A 27921-nucleotide genomic window follows, 5' to 3' on the forward strand; every position below is an offset into this window, starting at 1 on the left:
TTAAGTGTGTTCGTTGTGTTTCCTCACCAGTCTCTCCTCCCTCAGCCAGCTCGGAGGCCGACACCCCCAGGATGTCACACAGCTGCTGGGCTCCCTGCTTCTCTGTGTCGCTGGCACCCACTCCCACCCACATGAAGGAACCGCCGGGGGTCACCAGAATGAAAGCATCATTGGAGTTCAGGTTGGACGCCACCGTATCAAGCTGCAGGAATAAAAAAGAGAGAGAATGTTGTTAAGGTGCTACTCTGACAGGGCTGTTGCGGTCAATATTTTGACTTTAAGCAGCAAAAAAAAGTTTGTTTTACATTTGGTGCACTTAATTCAGATGACTTCTTTTTTTCTTTTTTCTTTTTTAGTTTGGTCAAATAATTCTTACTTACTAACTCAATTCAGTCCATTACACAGTCATACTAAGCATTGTTTGCTAAATATAGGAAAAAGCATATTTAAGGATAAGGCTGGTGTTATACTGTACTTTCCCTCCTGTCAAAAAATCCCTCAAAACAAATGTAACAATCAGTTTTCCTCTTAATGCTTTTCAACTTCCCTAGCTTGGTGTCTACACATTGAAAATGGCAAATATGAAGTTTCATTTTGAAATGTGCAGTGATTTCTGAAAAAAAGAAGTTTAATTGAACACTTTTCAAACATGGATAAACAGTGCTTTAGTTGGGGACTATTTTCAGCAGCGGCTTTATGCAGATTTGATAAGCTAATGACATCTGACAGTTTGGCTCACTGTTTTTAATAACCTTTAGATATTTTAAATTATTTTAATTGTATTTCATTACCATTCATTTGTTCACAAAGCAGCGAGTGCAGCTCTGCATGCAGAGCTCAGAGAGCAGTTCGGGGTTTAGGTGCTTGCTCAAGGCACCTCAGCTATGCACATAAGGGGATGGAAACCTGTGACCTTACGGCCCCAAGGCTGCTTATCTACCCACTAGCCCATGCCCCCTCCACACATATCAGTGGAGCTTTGTGATACAAGGGAATAAGTCATGTTAATAATCATGTTACGAGCATCAGTTTATTGTTGGGTTTGGTTCTTTCATGGTCTTTACGACAATCTCAGTCAGTGATACAATCAGCAATATTTGTTTTTGAAAGCTATACTCCTGTTGGTGTCATTATTCATAGTATTCATGAATGTCCACATGTATATTCAGTCTGCACTTTTTTATTGCTCTTAATCTGCTTACTTAACTTTTTCAATTGGTTCAATTACATCAGTCAGTCAGTTACATCATCTTGGTATTTTTGTACCCTTAGCACTGTCTTGCCTTTCTGCTGTAACAGCTAAATGTCCCCCCAGGGGATCAATAACATCTTATCTAATCATAGTCAGAAAGGGACGATGTATGTATGATATACGTTCTCTTACCTCCACGGCTCTGGTGTGTCCCGCAGAGTTGGAGCGCACCTGGAAGAGTCGAGTCTCTGAGGGAGCGGACTGACCTCCATCTCTGGACGTTCCGCCCTTGTACACCACCATGGGCTGTCCTCCGAACAGGCTCATCATGTGGGCCGGCTCTTTCCCCTGCACCACCCTCACCTGGTGCGCAGACAGACACCAAAATTAAAAGGGATCAGGTGGTTGTCACAGTGATTCACGTCACAAAACGCCTCATGCATTTTTGATGTTGTGAATTGTTCTACGGTTGTGCAACCAGATCACACCAGACGCATCCTCCCTGGTTGTGTCTTGTGATGAAAAACAGCTGCTGCAATCCCTACTACTGACACGCGATGGCAGCATGGAGCAGAGGCGTGAGTTCACCGTGCCACAAGACGTGTGAAATTAGGACTCAAAGAAAGAGCTTAGGATAAAATGGTGTTATCACTGTCTTTGTTCTGTTTAACATATGGACACATGTTGCTTTATTTCTGCCGTTTCATCAAATATTTCATTGTAGCTTTCTGCGGTTGATGTAACTTCCTGTTTCTGGACATTGTTGCGAAGTTTCTTTCCAATGCTGGCACTGATCAAAATTAAAACAATGAAAGTATCTGTGCCAAAACCAAGATATTATGTCAAACCAACTCAACCCAAACATTCAACCGACGCTGAGGCACTAAATCCATCTCTAGTTCTCTATTCTCTAATCTGAGAGTCAATGCAGACAAAGAAAGAATAAACGTGATGGCTGCAGACGTCTCCACATGAATGGCTGGATTAAGACACACACATGCTGCAACACAGGCACAACATGAACAGGAAGGTTGTGCATGCAGAGTGAAGGCAAACATGAGGCATGATTGGGTACAGAGCCACTCTTACTCAGCTGTTACAGACTGAACTTATTTCACGATCACCACAGTTATTTCCAGACTCCCTGTTTTTGGCCTATCTAAACAGGAGCGCTCACTAACAGGCTAAGTGGTCGTAATTTGGTTGGAGAGTTTGGAAATGGGGCTGTGTGAGCAGACAGAGCTGGCGACAGAGGAGGATGGCGCCTCCCATCAACATCCACACTGGAATGTCCTGTTTGTGTATATCAGAGATGGTGTCACTGTAAATTTGATTTAACTCATTATCGTATTTATTAAGTCTTGAAAAAGCCGCAAGATAATCTTATTCATCTCAAACGGGAGATGAGAGAGAACACGCTCATTGTTGCTCTTTTCCGTGGCTCTGGACAAATCATAAATGTCGCTATAAGAAAGAGGATGAGGAGAAGGGAGGGAGGGGAAATACCTGAGTGGTTATAGGAGCACCAACAACCTGAGATAGAAAGAACCCAGGAGGAAAGAAGCAGCGGAAGGGAAACAAGGAGGGGGAGGAAAAAGAGTGGAAGGATGTAAAGTTCAGACAGGATGTGACTGCACTGAGTGAGCCAGAAGAGGGCACAGACATTAATAAACGTGGATGATAAAATTAATATAAGCTTATGAAAACAGAAAAAAAAGGGAATTAAAAACAAAGCCACTGAAGGAACAACATGGTTTACCTGCACGGGACCACCGCCGAGCTCCTCATCCAGCTGGGCGGTGAGGATCGCAGAGGCCCCGATCTCATCCTGGCTGGAGTCCATCCCCTGCCTGGGAGAGAAGGTGAATTTATTACAAGACATGATGAGAGGAACAAACCAGAGGGAGGTTAGTGCTGACAGCCGCTTCTAAAATGTGATTTATTCAAAAAAAAAAAAAAAAACATAAAAACCATTCATTTCTCTCTCAGCTCTGAGTCCCAAATGTTCTCATTTATCTTTTGACTCGTGAAATTTTGTGAACTGGGATCATTTGTTTACTTGAGTGTTTTAGAGCACCATCCTTTGATGCTGCCAGGGTTGATGATTAAAAAGCTGGATTTACTGAATGGAAATCAGCGGCATCAGAAGAAAAAAGAATTCTCCTTTTAGTAGTATTAAATCATTGATAGGGAACGTTGAAACAACGTCACGGGAGGCTGAATGATAATTTGAATCATTTCTAACAGTGCATTATATACTGTATATGTTACGAAGTATAAATCTCCACCTGAAAAGAAATTACGCATAAATCTTACTCTCCAAATGTAACAGAAGTCAGAATTACCTGTATATTCTTTTTCTATTAGAAAGATATTGAGTTCAGTATTCAGTTCCTTGTGCTTAATAATCAACATCTCAATCATTAATAATTCATTCTTCCAGTTTCACCTGGATTCCGCTGGGCTGACCCACCAGGAATCACTAGGCGAGTCCAGCTTTCAGTATTCATTCAGGTAGTTTATGTTTTGCACGCAAGATTCTCACCAATTGTAGATAATGTGTCCCTGGCGTCCTCCGTGTTGATAGTTGTACAAGATGATGTAGCTGTCTCCTCCGTAGAACTGACCGTATGTGGATGGATCCACTGGCATCTTGTCAGCTCCCTCAATACGCCAGATCTACAGAGAAAGACGAAAGGCTGAAACACATGTAGCAGGTTGTGGATTTCCCACAAGAAGGAGTTCAGTCATGCAGGCCTGCACCTTAACCTAAACCAGATCTTGGCAAACTCTTCAACAGTTTTCTCATTTACTTTGCATACCAAGAAAAACTTAGAAAACTGACTTTATTTTGAAATTCAGTGAATGTCTGTGTCGAACATGAGTTTCTTTAGACAACCAAGCAACACATGTCTTTTCTGTTTGGTGTGGCTGATTAGTACATGCCTACTCATACACCAGTGTCATCACAGTTTCTGACTGGACCCCACTGGCATCTGGTTCGCGCTGGGAACCAACATTTACCAGAAGGTTCAGAGCCAAGCACATTTTGCTCAAAAGGCCTGGAACTATGTTGCGATCCAAACTGGTTCTCTGTGAAAGTCTACAGCAGTTGCTTTCCCTTAACCTTTCCAGAACTAATCAGAAACCTCCTCTTCATAATCACACAAAGTGGGCAAGTTCCCAAAGCATCCAGGTCATCATGATATTAATAAAATCATCTCCTAGACATATCACACTGAGGAGCTGAGCCACAAATGTCTCTCACCTGCTTCTCTCCGGTGCCGTTGTCCACCATGCCGTGCTGGGCGGCCATGGCGGCAGAATCGTGGAGACTCGCGGCATCAAAAGCCACCTTCTCGATCTTGGCGATGCTGTTAGCGATGTAGGCCACGCCCAGGCCTTCTGTCTGATCTTTGTCCCGCCAGTTTTTGAAGAACTGCTTGAAGAGCGGCGTCTCGCCCATCTCTGGCAGGATCTGGACCTGGGTGTGTTTGGGGTAGCCCATCTTCTTGATGAACTCGTCGGCAGCCTTCAGCGCCGCCTTTCTCTCGTCCATGTTGGCGTCTTTTCCTGAAGAGGAAATGTTAAAGGACTCACAGAAACTTGACAATGAATGCCTGTTACAAGTGGCAGAAATAATTCCACTGGCTGAGTTGAAGCTGGAGTTTGGCACTCATAATATAAATTAACATTCATTTCTTTCAAGCCCTTGGTTGCGAGTTTACAAGTGAAGTTATTTTGCAGCGTGCCAGAGTTTAAAATTTGTTTTCTGTGTTGACATTTCTATGCTGGGGCACCGGTAGCAATTCGTTTCTTTAACCAGCAATGGCTGTTTGCAGGTTTGCTTTAACCACAGCGATGGAGATGGTGGAGCCTATGGTGGAGAAACAAAAGTTACTAATATAACCTGAGTTCTATGCATTCAGCGTCTCTGGCGGTAAGTAAGAGTGAGGCAAACACTAGAAAGTGTCCAAGATAAGGTTCTGGTTCTCCAGATGAAACAATTCTGTTTTCAGAGAAAGGATTTAAGTCTGAAAAAGATTGATACAACCCAAGTGTCTGTACATTAAATATAAAAGTGCAGCCAGCAGCCAGCACAAAAAGATTGGAAACAATAAGCTTGACCAACAAATAGTGCCCCATGTGCTGTAGCCAGTGCTAAATGAATATATACTGAATCTGCCATGTGCTGACCTTTCCAGACAAAGATCTTGCCGTCCGAGCCGTGGTCCAGAATGAAGCAGTCACCAGACTCCAAGGCGCTCTGCGCGAACGGGTTCTCTGCAGCCACCAGGGCAACGGTCATGCCTCCACTGGCATTGGACACCTGTAGGAGGGGATGTCAGCTATTAGTTTTAACTGAAAGGTTGCTGGCGGCTTTGCCTCCTGATGGGGGTTTCAATCTGGCAAATGTCAACTGTCACTCTTCAAGAATCCTTATTAATTTAATGAGTTTTTATAACTGGAGAAGCATAGAACAGTGAGTTTTATTTTTGCGATGTCATCAGAGTGCCACAGGGGGGTCCAGAGTTCAGTTCCTGTTTTTGTAAGATTACCTTGCATGCATGCATAAAACATTACAGGAAATCATCTCTTTCTCATAACACCTCCATGCTCTCACCTTGTAGAGTTTAGCTCTCTTCCTGTTTGAGGCATCAGCTTTGATGTCATCAGAGGCCCCAACTGGCAGATCTGGTTTGGGTCCCAGAACCTAGGGACAGAAGCAGTGAGTCCAGTAAAAGGTTCAGTTTGTGAATTTATTTGTCGTCACAATTCACCAATCTCACCTCCAGCATCTTCTCTCTCTCCACTCCCTCATCACAGACATATACTCGGGCCCTGCCACTGCGCTCGTTGTCACGGATACCCTTGGCGACCTGAGTGGCCTTCAGCTTCTCAAAGCGGTTGCTCTGGGAGCCGCACCACTGGAAAATCTCCTGTGAGGCGAAAAAAAGAAGAGAACTTTCAGTAACTTTAGAAAAAACACAGTATTTTCTATCATTTTATTGCTTCCTGTTGCGATGCAGCATCTGTACTACAAAAACACTCTACAATGAGATAGTGACATTCGGATAATATTATGATATCCATATAATAATAGTAATAATTAAAGCTGCAAGCAGCGTTGAACGGGCCCTCGCAATCCACGCCAGTCGGCGTCCGGCAAGGACGGGGTCACCGCAGATCTCAGGGGAAACAGAGGAGTAACAATGCACCGTGGCACGATAGCTAACAGTTCTCCAATGAGAGGCTAAGTCTTCTTGCTTCAAGGATTTATTTTGTCACTCCCAATTGAAGTTTACCGTAAAACTGAAATACATACAACAAAAGATGATTAAATATAAAATTAAGACTATATCTTAAGTATCTCTAAGTATCTCTTGTCTTGACATCTCGTAAAGACTGACAAATACTGTTAATTTATGTACATATACAACTACCCCCCCTCTAAGTCTATATTTTTATTCAGTCTATATTTTTATTTTTATTTTATTGTATTTCCCTATCGGTGTACATTACACTTATATTGCTTATCTGGTGTGCAAACTACTGTTTACTGTAGTAGTACTTATATATATTTTTTTTACTACTGGCTGCAGGTACAACAATACATTACACTGTGCATTGTACAATGTATAACTGTGCATGGGACAAATAAAACCTACCTATCTACCTATCTATCTATCTATCTATCTATCTATAACAACGAAAAATAAACTCCGCTAGCTTAATGCTAACGTACAATGCAAAACACCATAGACAGGCTAACGGAACTAGCATCGCCATAGCGGCGGCAACACCAAACTCTTTTGAATGTATTCTCTCTGTGTCATCAAAGTATGTGGCTGCAGGTACAACAATACATTTCACTGTGCATTGTACTATGTATAACTGTGCATGGGACAAATAAAACCTATCTATCTACCTACCTATCTATAATAACGACGGATAATCTCCGCTAGCTTAATGCTAATGTACAATGAGAAACACCATAGACAGGCTAACGGAACTAGCATCGCCATAGCGGCGGTAACATCGAACGACTGCGACCTTATACTAAGAGGTTACAGCAACACACATGACTACACATTTATAATACTCACAGACATATGTTCTCTTAACTCCTGAACGATAGGTAGACTGAAGTTTAGCTGCAAAACGACTTCTTCTCTTGAAACTACTACAATTGCAATCGCCACACTGCCACCCTCAGGTGGAGACGTGCATGCCAGAAGCGGCAGCACAGATAGTCTCGGCTCTTTTGACTGTATTCTCTCTGTGGCATCAACAAACAGTTGTATAATTATTCTCTCTGTGTCATCAGAGTATGTTAAAACAGCTAAAATCATCATTACACGTTTAAACAACACACACACACACACACTGAAAGCCAGCCACCAGAATGAAATACTTTGGCTCCATCTGCTGGACAAAGTAGCGAACTACGTGCAATCATTATGGAATGAGGGAGATGGTGACACTCTTCACTTTGAGTAAAATAAAAGGCACTAAAGTTTAACGAAAAGTCCCAGTTTTCGCAGGGAGTGATCATTAAAGACACAAGTATGACATGACACAATCCAAACATCCTGACAGGAACAGCAGCTCATACAACAGACACCTGAAAAAATCAGACATTTTCTGTACACAATAGGTGGCGCTACAATAATTGCATGAATATTGACATACACATGTGTTCAGTTAGGGACCAGTAACAATACTGTAAAGTTTCATGCACTTTGGACTGAATTAAAGCATGTTTAAAGCACGTTTAATGCAACTTCCTGTTTCATGGCGCGTCAAGAAAACTTTGAGGGGCCAGCAGACCCACGCCACTTCGACGAAAAGTATATGCGCCTTTTTAGTTTTTGTTCATCTAGCCTCCAACTACCTAATTCCATAGTTTTGAAGTCAATCTGATAAGGTTTAATACCTGCTTTTACAAACTCTAAAAACACCACGTTTTTGTCCAATTTTCACACTTTTAATCAAAATAGCAGACTTCCTGTTGGGTTTAGAATATGGCTCCAAAAGACTTTTTTGTGCGTCCTGGGATGTTACATATACGTGACATATTTCCAGATTTTTAGACGCAACGGGCTTCAGGGGCTGGTCCGTAGAAAATCCGTAGGTGGCGCTAGAGAGCCATTTTGCCACGCCCATGCTCGAGTCCCTGATACATTAAAGTTTTCGGGCGAACGAATCTTTCTGCAAATTTTCAGGACTTTTCGTGCATGTTTAGACACCGAAAGGATTTTTTAAAAATCCAAATAAGAATAATAATAATAATAATAATAATAATAATAATAAACAGTACGAAAACAATAGGGTCCTTGCACTTCGTGCTCGGGCCCTAATTAAAGCTGCAAGCAGCGTTGAACGGGCCCTCGCAATCCACGCCAGTCGGCGTCCGGCAAGGACGGGGTCACCGCAGGTCTCAGGGGAAACAGAGGAGTAACAATGCACCGTGGCACGATAGCTAACAGTTGTCCAATGAGAGGCTAAGTCTTCTTGCTTCAAGGATTTATTTTGTCACTCCCAATTGAGGTTTACCGTAAAACTGAAATACATACAACAAAAGATGATGAAATATAAAATTAAGAATACATCTTAAGTATCTCTAAGTGTCTCTTACTTCCCTTTACATCTAGTAAAGACTGACAAATACTGTAAATTTATGTACATATACAACTATCCCCCCCTTTAATTTTACCAGTCTAAATTTGTATTTTTATTTCATTTTATTTCTCTATCGGTGTACATTACACTTATATTGCTTACCTTGTGTGCAAACTACTGTTTACTGTAGTAGTTATATATATTTTTTTTAGTACTGACTGCAGGTACAACAATACATTTCACTGTGCATTGTACTATGTATAACTGTGCATGGGACAAATAAAACCTATCTATCTATCTATCTCTCTATCTATCTATAACAACGAAAAATAAACTCCGCTAGCTTAATGCTAACGTACAATGCAAAACACCATAGACAGGCTAACGGAACTAGCATCGCCATAGCGGCGGCAACACCAAACTCTTTTGAATGTATTCTCTCTGTGTCATCAAAGTATGTGGCTGCAGGTACAACAATACATTTCACTGTGCATTGTACTATGTATAACTGTGCATGGGACAAATGCAACCTATCTATCTACCTACCTATCTATAATAACGACGGATAATCTCCGCTAGCTTAATGCTAATGTACAATGAGAAACACCATAGACAGGCTAACGGAACTAGCATCGCCATAGCGGCGGTAACATCGAACGACTGCGACCTTATACTAAGAGGTTACAGCAACACACATGACTACGCATTTATAATACTCACAGACAAATGTTCTCTTAACTCCTGAACGATCATTAAGGCTGAAGTTTAGCTGCAAAACGACTTCTTCTCTTGAAACTACTACAATTGCAATCGCCACACTGCCACCCTCAGGTGGAGACGTGCATGCCAGAAGCGGCAGCACAGATAGTCTCGGCTCTTTTGACTGTATTCTCTCTGTGGCATCAACAAACAGTTGTATAATTATTCTCTCTGTGTCATCAAAGTATGTTAAAACAGCTAAAATCATCATTACACGTTTAAACAACACACACACACACACACACTGACATTCAGCCAGCAGAGAGAAATACTTTGGCTCCATCTGCTGGACAAAGTAGCGAACTACGTGCAATCATTATGGAATGAGGGAGATGGTGACACTCTTCACTTTGAGTAAAATAAAAGGCACTAAAGTTTAACGAAAAGTCCCAATTTTCGCAGGGAGTGATCACGAAAGACACAAGTATGACATGACACAATCCAAACTTCCTGACAGGAACAGCAGCTCATACAACAGACACCTGAAAAAATCAGACATTTTCTGTACACAATAGGTGGCGCTACAATAATTGCATAAATATTGACATACAGATGTGTTCAGTTAGGGACCAGTAACAATACTGTAAAGTTTTATGCACTTTGGACTGAATTAAAGCACGTTTAAAGCACGTTTAATGCAACTTCCTGTTTCATGGCGCGTCAAGAAAACTTTGAGGGGCCATTACACCCACGCCACTTCGACGAAAAGTATATGCGCCTTTTTAGTTTTTGTTCATCTAGCCTCCAACTACCTAATTCCATAGTTTTGAAGTCAATCTGATAAGGTTTAATACCTGCTTTTACAAACTCTAAAAACACCACGTTTTTGTCCAATTTTCACACTTTTAATCAAAATAGCAGACTTCCTGTTGGGTTTAGAATATGGCTCCAAGAGACTTTTTTGTGCGTCCTGGGATGTTACATATACGTGACATATTTCCAGATTTTTAGACGCAACGGGCTTCAGGGGCTGGTCCGTAGAAAATCCGTAGGTGGCGCTAGAGAGCCATTTTGCCACGCCCATGCTCGAGTCCCTGATACATTAAAGTTTTCGGGCGAACGAATCTTTCTGCAAATTTTCAGGACTTTTCGTGCATGTTTAGACACCGAAAGGATTTTTTAAAAATCCAAAGAATAATAATAATAATAATAATTAAAGCTGCAAGCAGCGTTGAACGGGCCCTCGCAATCCACGCCAGTCGGCGTCCGGCAAGGACGGGGTCACCGCAGGTCTCAGGGGAAACAGAGGAGTAACAATGCACCGTGGCACGATAGCTAACAGTTGTCCAATGAGAGGCTAAGTCTTCTTGCTTCAAGGATTTATTTTGTCACTCCCAATTGAGGTTTACCGTAAAACTGAAATACATACAACAAAAGATGATGAAATATAAAATTAAGAATACATCTTAAGTATCTCTAAGTGTCTCTTACTTCCCTTTACATCTAGTAAAGACTGACAAATACTGTAAATTTATGTACATATACAACTATCCCCCCCTTTAATTTTACCAGTCTAAATTTGTATTTTTATTTCATTTTATTTCTCTATCGGTGTACATTACACTTATATTGCTTACCTTGTGTGCAAACTACTGTTTACTGTAGTAGTTATATATATTTTTTTTAGTACTGACTGCAGGTACAACAATACATTTCACTGTGCATTGTACTATGTATAACTGTGCATGGGACAAATAAAACCTATCTATCTATCTATCTCTCTATCTATCTATAACAACGAAAAATAAACTCCGCTAGCTTAATGCTAACGTACAATGCAAAACACCATAGACAGGCTAACGGAACTAGCATCGCCATAGCGGCGGCAACACCAAACTCTTTTGAATGTATTCTCTCTGTGTCATCAAAGTATGTGGCTGCAGGTACAACAATACATTTCACTGTGCATTGTACTATGTATAACTGTGCATGGGACAAATGCAACCTATCTATCTACCTACCTATCTATAATAACGACGGATAATCTCCGCTAGCTTAATGCTAATGTACAATGAGAAACACCATAGACAGGCTAACGGAACTAGCATCGCCATAGCGGCGGTAACATCGAACGACTGCGACCTTATACTAAGAGGTTACAGCAACACACATGACTACGCATTTATAATACTCACAGACAAATGTTCTCTTAACTCCTGAACGATCATTAAGGCTGAAGTTTAGCTGCAAAACGACTTCTTCTCTTGAAACTACTACAATTGCAATCGCCACACTGCCACCCTCAGGTGGAGACGTGCATGCCAGAAGCGGCAGCACAGATAGTCTCGGCTCTTTTGACTGTATTCTCTCTGTGGCATCAACAAACAGTTGTATAATTATTCTCTCTGTGTCATCAAAGTATGTTAAAACAGCTAAAATCATCATTACACGTTTAAACAACACACACACACACACACACTGACATTCAGCCAGCAGAGAGAAATACTTTGGCTCCATCTGCTGGACAAAGTAGCGAACTACGTGCAATCATTATGGAATGAGGGAGATGGTGACACTCTTCACTTTGAGTAAAATAAAAGGCACTAAAGTTTAACGAAAAGTCCCAATTTTCGCAGGGAGTGATCACGAAAGACACAAGTATGACATGACACAATCCAAACTTCCTGACAGGAACAGCAGCTCATACAACAGACACCTGAAAAAATCAGACATTTTCTGTACACAATAGGTGGCGCTACAATAATTGCATAAATATTGACATACAGATGTGTTCAGTTAGGGACCAGTAACAATACTGTAAAGTTTTATGCACTTTGGACTGAATTAAAGCACGTTTAAAGCACGTTTAATGCAACTTCCTGTTTCATGGCGCGTCAAGAAAACTTTGAGGGGCCATTACACCCACGCCACTTCGACGAAAAGTATATGCGCCTTTTTAGTTTTTGTTCATCTAGCCTCCAACTACCTAATTCCATAGTTTTGAAGTCAATCTGATAAGGTTTAATACCTGCTTTTACAAACTCTAAAAACACCACGTTTTTGTCCAATTTTCACACTTTTAATCAAAATAGCAGACTTCCTGTTGGGTTTAGAATATGGCTCCAAGAGACTTTTTTGTGCGTCCTGGGATGTTACATATACGTGACATATTTCCAGATTTTTAGACGCAACGGGCTTCAGGGGCTGGTCCGTAGAAAATCCGTAGGTGGCGCTAGAGAGCCATTTTGCCACGCCCATGCTCGAGTCCCTGATACATTAAAGTTTTCGGGCGAACGAATCTTTCTGCAAATTTTCAGGACTTTTCGTGCATGTTTAGACACCGAAAGGATTTTTTAAAAATCCAAAGAATAATAATAATAATAATAATAATAATAATTAAAGCTGCAAGCAGCGTTGAACGGGCCCTCGCAATCCACGCTTGTCGGCGTCCGGCAAGGACGGGGTCACTGCATTTCTCAGGGGATACAGTGGAGTAACAGTGCGCCGTGGCACGATAGCTAACAGTTCTCCAATGACAGGCAAAGTCTTCTTGCTTCAAGGATTTATTTTGTCACTCCTCATTTAAGTTTACCGTGAAACTGAAATACATACAACAAAAGATGATTAAATATAAAATTAAGCATACATCTTAAGTATCTCTAAGTATCTCTTACTTCCCATTACATCTAGTAAAGACTGACAAATACTGTAAATTTATGTACATATACAACTACCCTCCCTCTAAGTCTGTATTTTTATTCAGTCTATATTTTTATTTTTATTTTTTTTTATTTCTCTATCGGTGTACATTACACTTATATTGCTTACCTTGTGTGCAAACTGCTGTTTACTGTAGTACTTATATATATTTTTTTTTTACTACTGGCTGCAGGTACAACAATACATTACACTGTGCATTGTACTATGTATAACTATGCATGGGACAAATAAAACCTATCCATCTATCTATCTATCTACCTATCTATCTACCTATAAGAACGAAGAATAAACTCCGCTAGCTTAATGCTAATGTACAATGGGAAACACCATAGACAGGCTAACGGAACTAGCATCGCCGTAGCGGCGGCAACATCAACCGACCGCGACCTTATATACGCAGGTTACAGCAACACACATGACTACGCATTTATAATACTCACAGACAAATGTTCTCTTAACTCCTGAACGATCATTAAGGCTGAAGTTTAGCTGCAAAACGACTTCTTCTCTTGAAACTACTACAATCGCAATCGCCACACTGCCACCCTCAGGTGGAGACATGCATGCCAGAAGCGGCAGCACAGATAGTCTCGGCTCTTTTGACTGTATTCTCTCTGTGGCATCAACAAACAGTTGTATAATTATTCTCTCTGTGTCATCAAAGTATGTTAAAACAGCTAAAATCATCATTACACGTTTAAACAACACACACACACACACACACTGAAAGCCAGCCACCAGAATGAAATACTTTGGCTCCATCTGCTGGACAAAGTAGCGAACTACGTGCAATCATTATGGAATGAGGGAGATGGTGACACTCTTCACTTTGAGTAAAAATAAAAGGCACTAAAGTTTAACGAAAAGTCCCAGTTTTCGCAGGGAGTGATCATTAAAGACACAAGTATGACATGACACAATCCAAACATCCTGACAGGAACAGCAGCTCATACAACAGACACCTGAAAAAATCAGACATTTTTTGTACACAATAGGTGGCGCTACAATAATTGCATGAATATTGACATACACATGTGTTCAGTTAGGGACCAGAAACAATACTGTAAAGTTTCATGCACTTTGGACTGAATTAAAGCACGTTTAAAGCACGTTTAATGCAACTTCCTGTTTCATGGCGCGTCAAGAAAACTTTGAGGGGCCAGCAGACCCACGCCACTTCGACGAAAAGTATATGCGCCTTTTTAGTTTTTGTTCATCTAGCCTCCAACTACCTAATTCCATAGTTTTGAAGTCAATCTGATAAGGTTTAATACCTGCTTTTACAAACTCTAAAAACACCACGTTTTTGTCCAATTTTCACACTTTTAATCAAAATAGCAGACTTCCTGTTGGGTTTAGAATATGGCTCCAAGAGACTTTTTTGTGCGTCCTGGGATGTTACATATACGTGACATATTTCCAGATTTTTAGACGCAACGGGCTTCAGGGGCTGGTCCGTAGAAAATCCGTAGGTGGCGCTAGAGAGCCATTTTGCCACGCCCATGCTCGAGTCCCTGATACATTAAAGTTTTCGGGCGAACGAATCTTTCTGCAAATTTTCAGGACTTTTCGTGCATGTTTAGACACCGAAAGGATTTTTTAAAAATCCAAATAAGAATAATAATAATAATAATAATAATAATAATAATAATAATAATAATAAACAGTACGAAAACAATAGGGTCCTTGCACTTCGTGCTCGGGCCCTAATAATAATAATAATAAACAGTACGAAAACAATAGGGTCCTTGCACTTCGTGCTCGGGCCCTAATAATAATAATAATAATAATAATAAACAGTACGAAAACAATAGGGTCCTTGCACTTCGTGCTCGGGCCCTAATAAACAGTACGAAAACAATAGGGTCCTTGCACTTCGTGCTCGGGCCCTAATAATCCACTCAGTCTGACTCACATCTCCCAGGTCCAGGATGAAGCAGTCTCCCTGGTTGAAGCTGTCCCAGGTGACCTCCACCTCTGTTGCCCTGACAACACGACGACCTTTGATCTGGAGCACCCGCTGCATCACCACCTCATTGGTGACAACGTGTTTGAACCCAGACGCCACGCCTCCTTTCTGGAAGGTAATACGTCGCGTTAAAAGGTAATGTCAGTGGAATCAGAAACAAAATTTAGCAGTCATTTCACAGTGACTGAACATGTGAACATTGGAACACGTAATTCCTATCTGGAAATATGGTGAAACAACATTTAAACAAGCAGGACTCACACTTTCTATACAGTAGTTTCCTTCGCAATCCAAGGATTAAAATGCATCAAAGGAAAATTTAAAAGAAAGACCCACAATAATGACATGTCATAGACACCTTGTACAAACATGACCTCTTACCATGTATTTGATTCCAGACTTGAAGTATCCCAGAAAGGTTTTGGACTCGTGTCCCTGCACCTCACGGTACTGGATGGGTTTCCCCCCCAGGAAGTCGTCCATTTGGACCGTAAAGATGGCCGCTGAGCCGCTCTCATCCTGGGTGCAGAAATCACCTGTGCCAGAGAAACCACAGACGTGCTGCATGTTAACCCAGTCCTTATCTTATCTCTGCAGGCATACTGCACACCCACACAGACAGCAACATTCTGTGTTAGTTGAATTCTCGCAGCGAGGACGTCAGTGAGTCGAGAGATCGATATGTGGGAGCAGCAGTGGGTCAAAACCCAGCAGACACATTAATAATTGCAGCAATATTCTATTTCTGGTCCCACAGTGAAGATCAGCAGCGTGTTGGAGGGTTACATCACATCCTGTTTATGGGTAAATGCTGTTTCCATGATCAATCGGACCAACTAAAAGCAAATGAAATCAATTAAAACACAGAGCTGACTCAGCTTTCTAGAGAATGACCCTGTCACATACCTGCCAATACTCGTTTCCAGATTATAGTCTGACTCCTTAATGGAATTTAAAACAGACACTGACATCAGCTGCAATTTTAAATTCAAAATAAAAAGAATTCCTTTTCCATTATCTCTTAATCTGAATTTGCTGGTTCTGATTTTACAGACAAATGCCTCGATTTTTTTTATTTTTAACGCTTCATTATATATTAGACACTCATAATGTATATAGTAGTCTGATGTTGGGATACTTTCGTATGTACAGGCATCTGTTTGAATTTCCTTTTAGCACTTTTTTCCCACAGTGGCATCATTAAAGTTAATCTAGTTTTAAATCATGATAAATAGTTATATACTAAGCTGTACAGGAGAACTTGCTGGTAATAACTTTTAATCCTGTAGTACATTTTGCTGATAAGCTTTAGATAAGTCAACATTCGAATACAGACCTGTCATGTTAATTTGAATATTTTACAGCGAATTGCTGCTTTTATTGAACTAAGATCTGACTACTTCACTAGCAATTTAACTGATAAAGTGATAAAGCTGTCATTATAACCAAACCGTCCTCTCCTCTACAGTTTACCAATGAGCAGTTGCTTACAACGCGTTCTGTCACATGACTTGTTCTGGCTGGATTCAGCAGTAAATACTGCGAGGCAGCAACACTGCGGCATCGGCTTTGGGAGTCAAACAGGGCAGTGGCTGCACTGGAAAATCGAGATCATATCATCTGTGTTGTCCGACATATCCATGGAAATGAGAAAACTTCTCAAAAAAACAAGGAAATGGCTGCAGAAATATTTTTCCCTTTTTGCGTTAACTACATTTGAATATTGTATCTGATAATATAATATATCAGATTGTCACATTTAGAAAGTGCTGCATGAGTTAAGCTTATTCAGTTTACTTTGACAAACACAAAACTCGATCGACCTTGTGTAATTTTCTTTTTCTTTTACAAACAGATTAATCACAGAAAAGGACTGAAAAGTTAAATATCCCTGTCAATTAAAAAAGCCGCACTATTTATATTTTCCCTTTATTTCTGAGCATATTCCTCTGTAGTACAGTTGACGTCTGTCTCACTGTGCTCACCCAGCCAGAAGTGGAGGTCGTACTGCAGGTTTCCGGAGCGCTGTTTGATGGTGTTGAGGATGAGGTAGGCGTCTCCGGTGTAAAATCCTCCTTGCAGGTTCTCCGGAACGGGCACCAGGTCGAAGTTTTCCACCCTCCACACCTGGAGGCCCGGCTTCTGTCCGGCCCGTTCGAACTCTGGGTGGTGAGCTGCCATCCTGCCTGCGGGGAGATCACACACCTGAGATGTACAGTGCTGCTCTATTCTACAGACCTAAACAGACAGGTGAGTTCCCGTAGCAACAAGCTGTGGTTGGACAAACAAGCTATTGCACTGATAAAAGTTGCAGAGCTTTATAACAACCATTTAAAAGTGAGAAGGGAATTCTTAGAAGTGAGAAATTTTCTCTGAAAAACTCAGAGCCACTCCCTTGAAGGCTCAGCTGTTGTTATGGATACATAGATAAAGTCTATGGTTGTAGTTACATATTAATACACAGCAGAGTGAGTCACTGGTTGTGTGCTCCCTCCAGTCAGCAGCTGTAGCAGGAAGTCCCGCCGGTTATGACTGACTCATATAACTATTAGTGATTGTCAGTGATGGCGAAAGAAACCCCGTGCATAAATAGAATAGAAAACTAGATGCTGCTCTACAAGCAGAACTTCTTGTTGTTCTTCATTTTATTTTCACACTGTTCACATGACAAATCTATAGTTGTTACACACAGACTTGCCTTTCTTAGTTTAAAGTTTGTTCTATTGTTAACATCGAGACCTTACAGCCATGGTGGCTGAAGGCATTTTTTGACCAGAGTCATTCAAAGCAGCGAGGCTACTCTCAGAGACAGAATTATTTTATATATTATATTAGTCTACTCTGGTACTGACTGAATTCAATGGCTTGCAGAAAATAAACAAGCAGGACTTGATTTAACATGTATTGAAGACACACAATTCCCTCAAAAATTCTTTGGGGTTGTTTTAGCTCACCTACAGGGTATGCTGGGATGTCTAATATGCTAGTTTTGTTCCTCATAAAGTTATTGAGTTGAGTGAACTCTCATCTGTTCATTCCTGCAGCTCCCAGCTCAAGTTGGGTATACAGTACATTCTTTAGTGGTCTAAACATTTTAGTTGAGTTAATTCAGCCGAATCCCTGTATGTTTTTACAGTGTATATTTCTGTTTATAAATGTATTCTTGACTGGGAACATCGACACAGAACCTCATCCATCGCCACTTCGGAAGAACTCTAATGAAAACCTTGAAGTTTTATCTTGACCATTAAGATCAGCAAGATGGTTTTGGCATAAACCTAAAGGAGTCTTGTGAATTGAATTGGAACTACAAGTGTGATAAATGCCCGAAAAACAATGCAACTCCATCTCACTGAAATTATATTAATACAATATCATTAAAAATGTTGGTGATCATTGATCAGATCAAATGTCCTGCAGATATCCTAGCCATTTCAATTTACACTTAGATGAATGTACAAACACTCAAACCCAAACATTCATGTGCACACATACCATACCCTTTTGCCATATCTGACAGTATCAAAGACACATGGCGCCCATACAAGAGCTTCAAGTAGGTGCTTGTGCTGCATTAGATCACAACCCTCTGACTTCCCAGTGGCAAGAGTGGATGTTTGAGATTTTGTCAGGCATCCTGTTAAAATGTTTCCCCTGAGTGTGGAGGAAAACAGATGCTGTCTGCTCGGACATGTTTGAGATGTTAATCAAAGAGAAGATTACTTAGATTATGAGGATGTACTGTTGCTCTGCTCTGCTGTAAAGGGAGTTTCAAAATTAAAATTAAACTTCAGATTTGCTTTATAAAAGACACAGAAAAAAAGTTTCCACACTGAGTCCACACCATGTTAAGCAAAGGCACCTACATATGCACAATCATGATTTCTTTTAAAAAATGCTTGCATACATGCACAAGAATAACTTCAGGACTAACAGGACATATCTACATAATTGTTTTGCTGCTTTCACTTTAGTGAAAAATCTGAATTCTTCTTCCACTTTTGGCAATGGCTTTTGTGGTTGGACTTAAATCTTAACAAAGTGGGATTTCGCAGTTCAAATTGTGAGGCAATGCTTTCATAAAATATGCCAAAGATTTTGCAGACGTCTCCAGCCCACACTTACTCCACCCCTATATTAATTGCTAGCTGGGATGGTAAATGCTTTCCATGCTCTCAAATTAGAACCTGACCTCAGTGAAAGGAGCTTCTATGACCCTTCATGGTGCATTTCTGCCAAATACTTCTTGTTATTTATTTGTTTAAATAATTATATACTTAAACGACATTTAAACCATCAATGCTTCTTTGCTGTTCATAAGCTGTAAATGAAACAGTTTAGATGTTACACAGATGTGTGTAAACTGGAGGTCACGTAGTTCAAAATGAACACAGAATCCAGTTTTCCACTGGAATGCTGCTTGGACGTGGTGCCTTTCAATTTGCATGACTAACCGTCCACACTGGAGCAAGAATCGCCCATTCTTCTAGGCAGCCTCCTGCCCACAAACATGGCAGGAATCTGATCCTGACCTTGAAAGAGAGAGAAGTGGCTCAGAAATTCACGATGCCAGGCCAGCAAATGTAGGGTTTCTTGGTCCCTGTTTATGTTCTCCTCTTATGTAACAGCCAGACTCAATGCAGAGTCCTTGCAGCAATGGATCATTCAACACGGAAAAGTAAGCTAGTTTTTAGACAGTTTTGTCATATTCTGACCCTTGCAGATTTCTGACATATTCGGGAAAATAAGCAAAGGTGTGTCAGACCGTAAAGACCTCCAACATTTATAGCTGCATCTGACTTCACAGAGAAACACACACAGTCAAAACAGCAACGTCCTGGAGTTACACAAGGTTGTGTGCCAACACACACTGCAGCGTCTACATCCAGGTTTAGCTGGAACATCCGGGACCAGTAGGAAATTCCATTATGGTCATTAGAGCGTGAAGCTGAATATTCCAACATAATAGAATAGCCTTGTGGATTTTCCATGCTGAGCAGATTTAGGGCCACAAAAACCAGACAGAAGGCTTCTGAGGAAGACTAAACTAAGCCTTTAATTGAATATTATGAGCCAATTTCTGAAACTCTGAACAAGTTTAATATAATATTTGTAAGTTCAGTCTGGTCTCATTGGCTATCAGCAAGAATAAAAGATTTCCAGATTTTAGAAAGAACTGTAGTTGGGATGTCTTATGTTAGATGTCTAGATCATCTCAAGAAAGTAGTGACAGTCGTGTTTTGAGGTATGGAAGTTAGGAAATGTTTAAAGATACAGTTTTATAATCACAAATTTAAAACAACGGTGGCTAAGAAACTGTGTCTGATGTGGATTTTTTTTTTTTTTAAAAATGTATGTTTTTGGAACTTCAAGTTTAATTTTTCAGCCTCCTAGATTACCTCTTTGTTCAAACATCAGGGCGTAATGACTTCCTGTAGTCGTGTATTCACTGTGAGGTTTGCCAAATGGTTGTTGACATTTTAACTTTAACAACACAGGTGACGTTTACCTTTCCTGTGACAAATTAAAAAAACAAGATACTATAAATTATTAGCGCTTGATTCAACTTTATTCTGTCAGCTTACAGCAAACTCTTTTCGACCTGCTTCCATTTTTTAAAACTAGATTAATCTTCTCTTGTCAGCAGCCCCATGCTTCTCTGTTGTAGATGAAAACAAAAAACAAAAACAAAAAACAAGATTCCATGTGTTATAGGTGCTTTATTCAACTTTACTCAGATAGAGCAAAGCTGGCTGTTTCCCCCAGCCTCTATTTTTGAATGCTAGGCTAAGCTAATCATCACTTGTCAGTATCCCCACATATGATATGAGTTGGGGCCGGCTGGGCCTTTCTGTGTTGAGTTTGCATGTTCTCCCTGTGTCTGCGTGGATTCTCTCTGGGTACTCCAGCTTCCTCCCACCATCCAAAGACATGCTTATTAGGTTAATTGGTGATTCGTAGGTGTGAGTGTGAATGGTTGTCTGTGTTAGCCCTGCGATGGACTGGTGACCTGTGAGCCTATCCCAGCTGTCATCGCCAGCAGACAACAAAACACTTGTTGAAGTGTTTAAGTGTTAAAGTACTGTTAAAAAACAATAACTTCTGCATCATATACTACAGCCTAAGCTAAGCGGGTATAGAAGATGAATGAATGAATTTAATGATATGAGTGTCACTGAGCCACTAAGTTATCATATCATAATCAGATCTGAAAAAAATCGTCCAAACCAGTCAGACCAAGAATCGTATGAACATGTGTCTGGATTCAATAGAAACCACATCCTCTTAACTGGGACTTCCTAAATATCTAGGGAAATAAGAACACAATAGCACTTGTTGAAGTGTTTAAGTGTTAAAGTACTGTTAAAAAACAATAACTTCTGCATCATATACTACAGCCATTCTATTGATTCAAACTAATACACCCCCAAACATAGGAAAACAATAGTGATTACAGCAAGAGCATCCTCGTTCAGATGTATGTACAGCAAGGATGTCCCTGAAGGTCTTTTGTATATCCTATTCAGTTCCTATTAGAAATGTTCAAAATATGCTGCATTTCTGACTTTCTCAATGTCTGAAACTAGAGCTGTGTTTTTCTAAGAAAAAACTTGAAAGGTTGACTCATTCAAAAAAAACAAACAGACTTTTTATCCCAAATCACCTGAGTATCACTTTTTGCGCAGCTTCATATACTCAACATCATAGTTTTTCGGTGGTTGTAAATAAATATGACAGCCTTTGACTGTGATCTTCCTCTCTGTCTGTCTCTGTACATCTGAGCTATTTTATCCTAGAGTTAGATACTGTCTGAGATTCAATAAAGCAAACATCAGAGGGTATACACAGCCTCTGAACAGGCTTTGAAGAATCAAAGTGGGTTTTACAAATGACAAAACTTTGACAAATGTAAAAAACTAACATGAGGGACAAGGTTAGAGAATGTAGTTTTTAATAAATATGAATGATTTTGGTTGTATAAACAGAATCAACTAAAACACAGCTTAACTTTTTGGATACAGATTAAACAACAAGCTAGCATGTGTTATTAGCGCTTTATTCAACTTTATTCAGACTGAGCAAGGCTAGCTGTTTCCACCTGCATCCATTTTTATAATGCTAGGCTAAACATCTTTTGTCAGTAGCGCACACTGTTCTGTTTAGATTACACAAGATACCAAGTGTTACTAGTTCTCTATTCAACTTTATTCGGACAGAGTAAGTTTAGCCATTTGCCCTGCCTCCGAGATAGGCTAATCATCTCTCTTACATAGTTTTTTAATAAACATGAATGGGTTAACTTTCCTACTACAGATTAAACAACCAAGAAACCATGTGTTTTTAGCAGTTTATTCAACTTTATTCACATAAACTAGCTGTTTTCCTCTGCCTCCATTTTTAAAATGAATGCTAATCTAAGCTAATCATCTCTTGCCACCAGCCCCACACATGGCAGACATGACTTTACTGAATTTAGTGATATGAGTGTCACCTCATAATGACACAATGTGAAAAACTGACATGAGGGAAAAGGTTAGAGAATGTAGTTTTTAATAAACATGAATGTTTTGGCCCTTTATTCAACTTTATTCAGACAAAACAAGGCTTGCTGTTTCCACCTGCCTCCATTTTTTAATGCTTAGCTAGGCTAATCATCTCTTGTCAGCAGCCCAGCACTTTTCTGTTCATAGACATGAATTTCCTTTGGTTGTATAAGCAACACCAGCTGACTAAAACACGTTTTAACATTCCAGTTATCGATTAAACAACTAAGGTGGCGTTATTAGTGCTTTATTCAACTTTATACAGATAGAGCAAGGCTAGCTGTTTCCCCCTACCTTCCCTTTTTATTGCTAAAATCTCTTGTCAGCAGCCCCACACATGACAGACATGAGTTTACTGAATTTAGTGATACGAGTGTCACTAAGATCTCATAAGGGAAGAGGTTAGAGAACATGTTTTTTAATAAATATGATGATTTTGGTTGTTTAAATAGTATCCACTGACTAAAGCACGCTTTAACCACTGAATGTTCTTTGTCTGCAGCTTGAATAAAGTGACTCAAGTAGAGGGGATCTGTTTGACTCAACACCCACACAGTTACAGGCTTAAATAGAACAGGTCACGTGACTAGTAGTTAGTGCTTCTTCCTGGGAAGAGGAGCTGGTGTGTGCAGCCCTAGTATATACAGTCAATGGTGCAGCCAACCCCGCCCACGCTACACCTCTGCAGAACCAGTCAGTTTGTACCCCCTCATCCGTGGCCCCATCCCTCCAACCTCACCACCCTGTTGCCTCAAACTAACAGTGTGTCATTCCAACCTCAGTTATTTGGTCCCCTCCCCCACTATTCACTAGCCTGTCTTTGTGTCTGGCTGCGCTTGAGGCCTAAGTGAAAACTTGATCCAGTGTGCAGATAGCAAGTCTAGATTCATATGACATGTAATAAAGTGCAAGTGAAGCCCTTGTGATTTGTCTGCATGTATCCCACTTCAAAAACAAACTCAAAAGAGTACTGAGAAATCTGGATTTTGGGGTTTCTGCAACATTTCTATCCTTAGTTTTTTTTACACACACAAATCTCCTTCAGGAAAGGGCCTTTCTGATGACTCATTTTCTCCACTCATGCCATTCTCAGCCTCTTCAAGGCTGTTTCGTAGCCGTGCAGCTCGCTGAGGACACATCAGATAAGGCTCTCGACAGACTTTTTTAATAGCTGCTCTGCTTCCCTCTCATCTGTTTACACAGTATAATGCAAAGAGAATCAAAATGGCTATTTATAACTTTGCAAACAGCGTCTGTGATATACGGATGGTTATTAAAGGATATGAGATGGTTATCAGAGGAAACAGCCACAGGAGAGCTACTCTCTAACCAGTTCTTTAACCTCATTAATCAAATCAATCATGCTAAGTCCATCTGTAATTTTAGATTGGAACTGAAAATGCAATTTTATCTTTTAAGTAATGTTTTTCAGATTTGAGTTTACTTCAAATATGGTGTACTATCAGTATCATACACAAAGTGCAGCAGTTAATGTGTCTGCAGTGTCAAAAATATTGCCTGTGTGTGTTCTGAGTGAGAGGTGTGGACTTTTTTTTACATGCCTACAGTATATAAGTACTGACTAGGCTAAAATCCATAAAAAAAACGAAGAAATACAGTAACAGTGAATATTTCAAACAGTTTATGGCTGTTGCTGCACACTAGACTTCTTCAGATGTCTATTTTTTGCAGCGATGTTGGGAGTTACGGTGCCATGTACAAGAAATACAGGCTGAAGGGAAGTTACGCTTGAGGTCTTTCGTCAAAGCCTCACCAAACACCAACTCATGTAACAGTGAGTCATATGAGAGGTTTCTGGTTTGCCAGTTCTACAGTTGAGGTCTGGTTATGTTTAGCCTTCCCTCTATGAAGTATCCAAACTACCTTAGAAATTCATTATTTGACAATAAACAAGCTAAAAGACATCGGGACATTTCTGATAAACATTCGGTTAGCTCCTGTTAAAGACCTTTGTATGCCCAAGTTTGCCCGTGTCTGGCTGCATGCATAAGAGCACCCCTACATTTATTACCCATTCAAATCCAAAAAGTCACACAAAGAGGTTCCAGATTAGCTGCCAATGATTAGAACCTACTTAGAGAGTGACAGGTGAACCAGGTTTTGCTGTTCTATTTGCTATATAAGTGTGCGGTGTCATCATACCACAAGCTAAGGAGTGCTCTAAGGCATTCAGAAGGTTGTGGATGCCTATGAGGCAGGCATAAGCAGGTTTCAAATTGATCTCCAAATCCTTTTAAACAAATCAGTCCACTGTAAATCAATGATCATCTATGACTGGTGTAGATTTCAGATAACTCCCATTTTGTCCAGAACCGGTTACCCCAGCAAAGGGCGGACATTTGATGGAAGAGAAGCCTCATCAGAGGATCTGATGGATGGATGGATGGATGGATATTTTTTGGAGCCAAAAAAGAACATCAAAGACCAAGTCTATTACAGTATAGTATATTTTATATAAACTATTATAATATAGTGTCTCTGGAGAGACAAAGACAGCTTTTCAGAGGAAGAACCTCATACCAGCTGTGAAACACAGTGGTGGAAATGTAATAGTTTGAGGTTGTTTAACTGCCTCATTAACAGTTTGAAGTATTTTTCACCATGACTTCTACATAATCTCGAAGAGTACTTGAAGGTCCGTCCAAAAGTTGAACCAATGAGTACACAAACAAGTCCAACAAGGAATGGTTCGTGAAGAAGTAATGGAGAGTTATGGAGGGGTCTAGTAAAAGCCCAGATTTGAAATGGGCAGTACAACCTTCAAACAGCTTACAACTGGAGGAATTTTATGTACGCCTTCAAGAAGTTATTTCTGCTAAAGATGGAAATACTGGCTTCTGAGGCCAAGGGTGTGTTACTTTTTCAGAGAAGAATATTACAACTATGGATATGTTTGTCGAGTAATCGCTGAAAAAGCTCAAGTTCCTTTATTTCATTTTAATCCATAGGTGCTCTTTCAAGAGGATCAACATTTTTTTTACACTTTTTCCACAGATCTGCTTTACAGTCAACTGGAGACTTAAACATTGGCACAGTGGTTAGACAGCTTAGAGAGCCACCTTGAAGTCTAGAAATCATCTGACCTACAAATCACTAAATGAGTGTTTACTGGGACATGGAAGACCGTCAGCGCATGACTACAAGACATCGCTTGACAGGAAATGTAGCCATAACATATGTTTAAGTAAAGAACAAAAGACATGCTGTCATTTTTCATGCGAGGACAGTCGCTCTAAATGTCCCCTTGGAAACCTTAGGTGGCAGAAAAGATGCCTTTTCTATCAAATATGAGCCTAGACAAAGCGGTTTGAGTAGTTACTTACTAAAATTGAGTTTTGGTTCTAAATATGATGGCATGCACACCAGTTTAGCCCTCCAGAAAGTATGCTCACAGTTGTTGCTGGGGCTTATGAATCTGCAGGGTGTAGTCTGCATATCTCTGGAGAGAGGAATCCGACAGCTCTGAATAAGAGGCCCCAATGTCTATCTATATCTCTTCCTCAGACATTTACATACACACAGACCATGCTGTCTGACACACTCACCTCACGCTTTCTGAAACAAGCAGCCACATTCAGGATGTAGAGACAAACTTCCGTAAAAACAGCCTCACTATTTGGTTGTTTCCATAGCAACTACAGTTGTGTGAAAAAAGAAATTTGGCTATGACGCTGCTGATGAGGATCTCACTGTTTATTACTGAGATGCTCAAACAAATGACTTTTTTTTTATTCTTACAGCTGAACGCGGCGAGTTAAATAAATGTTGTTTTGTATCCCATCATGGTGGTCTGAGTTTATTTACGTAAGTCTGTGAGCATGTCAGTGGTCAGTATAAGCATTTTCTGTCATGATTCAGGGTTTCAGTGCTGCCCATATATGGAAACCGCTGCGTTGTACTTTGGACAAATAAAAGCTGGGTTTGGTGTATTTAAATTAGCTTTAAAACAAAAATAAGGGCACAGGCCAGAGTAAACCAAACGCCTCGCTCTTGTTTTCTCTGTAGATGTCAAAGCATTGTTCAGGTCTCAACTAACGGGCATTAGACAAAACAGGCTAAGCCAATAAATCACCGCCCCTGAATCTGTGCTGCAGGCTGCATTCTTTCATTCAGCAGAAGTGGGGTTATAACGGGGGTCCTACCTGAATGCAGAGCTTGTGGGTGGTGATCGGGGGAGAACGGAGAGGCAAACGGGTGTGGACCTGGTTGAGCCGCGGTGAGCGCTTCAGAGCTGCAGCGGGAGCAGAGAGGCGTCGAGTCGGCGTGGCAGCGGAGCGCAGAGCCGCTGTTTATGGTACTGGCCCGGGACACTCCCTATGACACTCCCCCCGGCAGGCCTGCTGCACCGCCTGCAGAGGGGGTGCCCAGCTCTGTCTATCTATCTATCTATCTATCTATCTATCTATCTATCTATCTATACACAAGAAACGCTCAGAGCACTGACAACACTTAATATCTTCTGCTCAAATATGAGCCCATTGTTGGTTCTCTGGCTCTATGAATTTAATTCCAGAGTGTTTTAATTTGGACATTATTAGTAGAGATTTTGTTTTTGTTGTTGTTGTTGTTGTTGTTGTTGTTGCAGTCTCAGTGGCAAAACTGAATATTTGTAGTTTATTTATTATTATTATTTGAAGGGGTTGGAAGTGTAATCTCAGTGAGACTGAGACTTCCGGCCACGACTGAATCTACTGAGAGGGCTTCTTGAACAACACTGCCCCTGCCTGGCTCGGGTGCAGCCATCGCTAGATACAACTCAAACCTGCTGTAAACATTACTGTGTAATGTAAAATGTGCATGGTGCATTCATGCCGTGTAATGAACCCTGCGCTGCATTCATGGTACCTGCTGTAGGAATGTACTTTTGCTGAGCTTTAAGAAGGGGCACAATACACCACATGATGTAGCAAAATGCCAGCATAACTGCAGGTTTTAAATATTTCTGCTGTCATTACATGCTGATTGGTACAGCATCACATCTTGACTGCCCTCTAGTGGCCATGGAGTAGCAAACCGTAAGGCATTCATTTCATTCACCAAACTGGCAAACTCAGTCAGATATTCTCTGGTTACCTTCACAGGAAATGTAACATATCAAATATATATTTTAATCTCCCTGGGGACATAATGTTAATGTCACATTTACAGGAATC

The 27921-nt window shown here is 40.6% G+C and overlaps 1 protein-coding gene across 1 annotated transcript in view; it reads right to left on the bottom strand.

The window, feature by feature from the left end:
- The window catches only part of gsna (gelsolin a), a 30269-nt gene extending 3188 nt beyond the window's left edge, over positions 1-27081 (bottom strand). The window contains exons 1-12 of the mRNA XM_084572080.1: positions 26911-27081; positions 17189-17389; positions 15585-15739; positions 15150-15311; positions 5983-6132; positions 5817-5906; positions 5390-5522; positions 4461-4765; positions 3738-3871; positions 2952-3042; positions 1385-1555; positions 28-202 (exon numbers count right to left, since the gene is read on the bottom strand). Of these exons, the coding sequence (XP_084428206.1) occupies positions 28-202; positions 1385-1555; positions 2952-3042; positions 3738-3871; positions 4461-4765; positions 5390-5522; positions 5817-5906; positions 5983-6132; positions 15150-15311; positions 15585-15739; positions 17189-17384 (1762 nt within the window). The 5' untranslated portion in view covers positions 17385-17389; positions 26911-27081. The remainder of the gene's footprint in view (positions 1-27; positions 203-1384; positions 1556-2951; positions 3043-3737; positions 3872-4460; positions 4766-5389; positions 5523-5816; positions 5907-5982; positions 6133-15149; positions 15312-15584; positions 15740-17188; positions 17390-26910) is intronic.
- Between the last annotated feature and the right edge of the window lie 840 nt (positions 27082-27921).

Source organism: Chelon labrosus, assembly GCF_963514085.1.
Source record: "Chelon labrosus genome assembly, chromosome: 22".
In the NCBI taxonomy this organism is placed as follows: domain Eukaryota; kingdom Metazoa; phylum Chordata; class Actinopteri; order Mugiliformes; family Mugilidae; genus Chelon; species Chelon labrosus.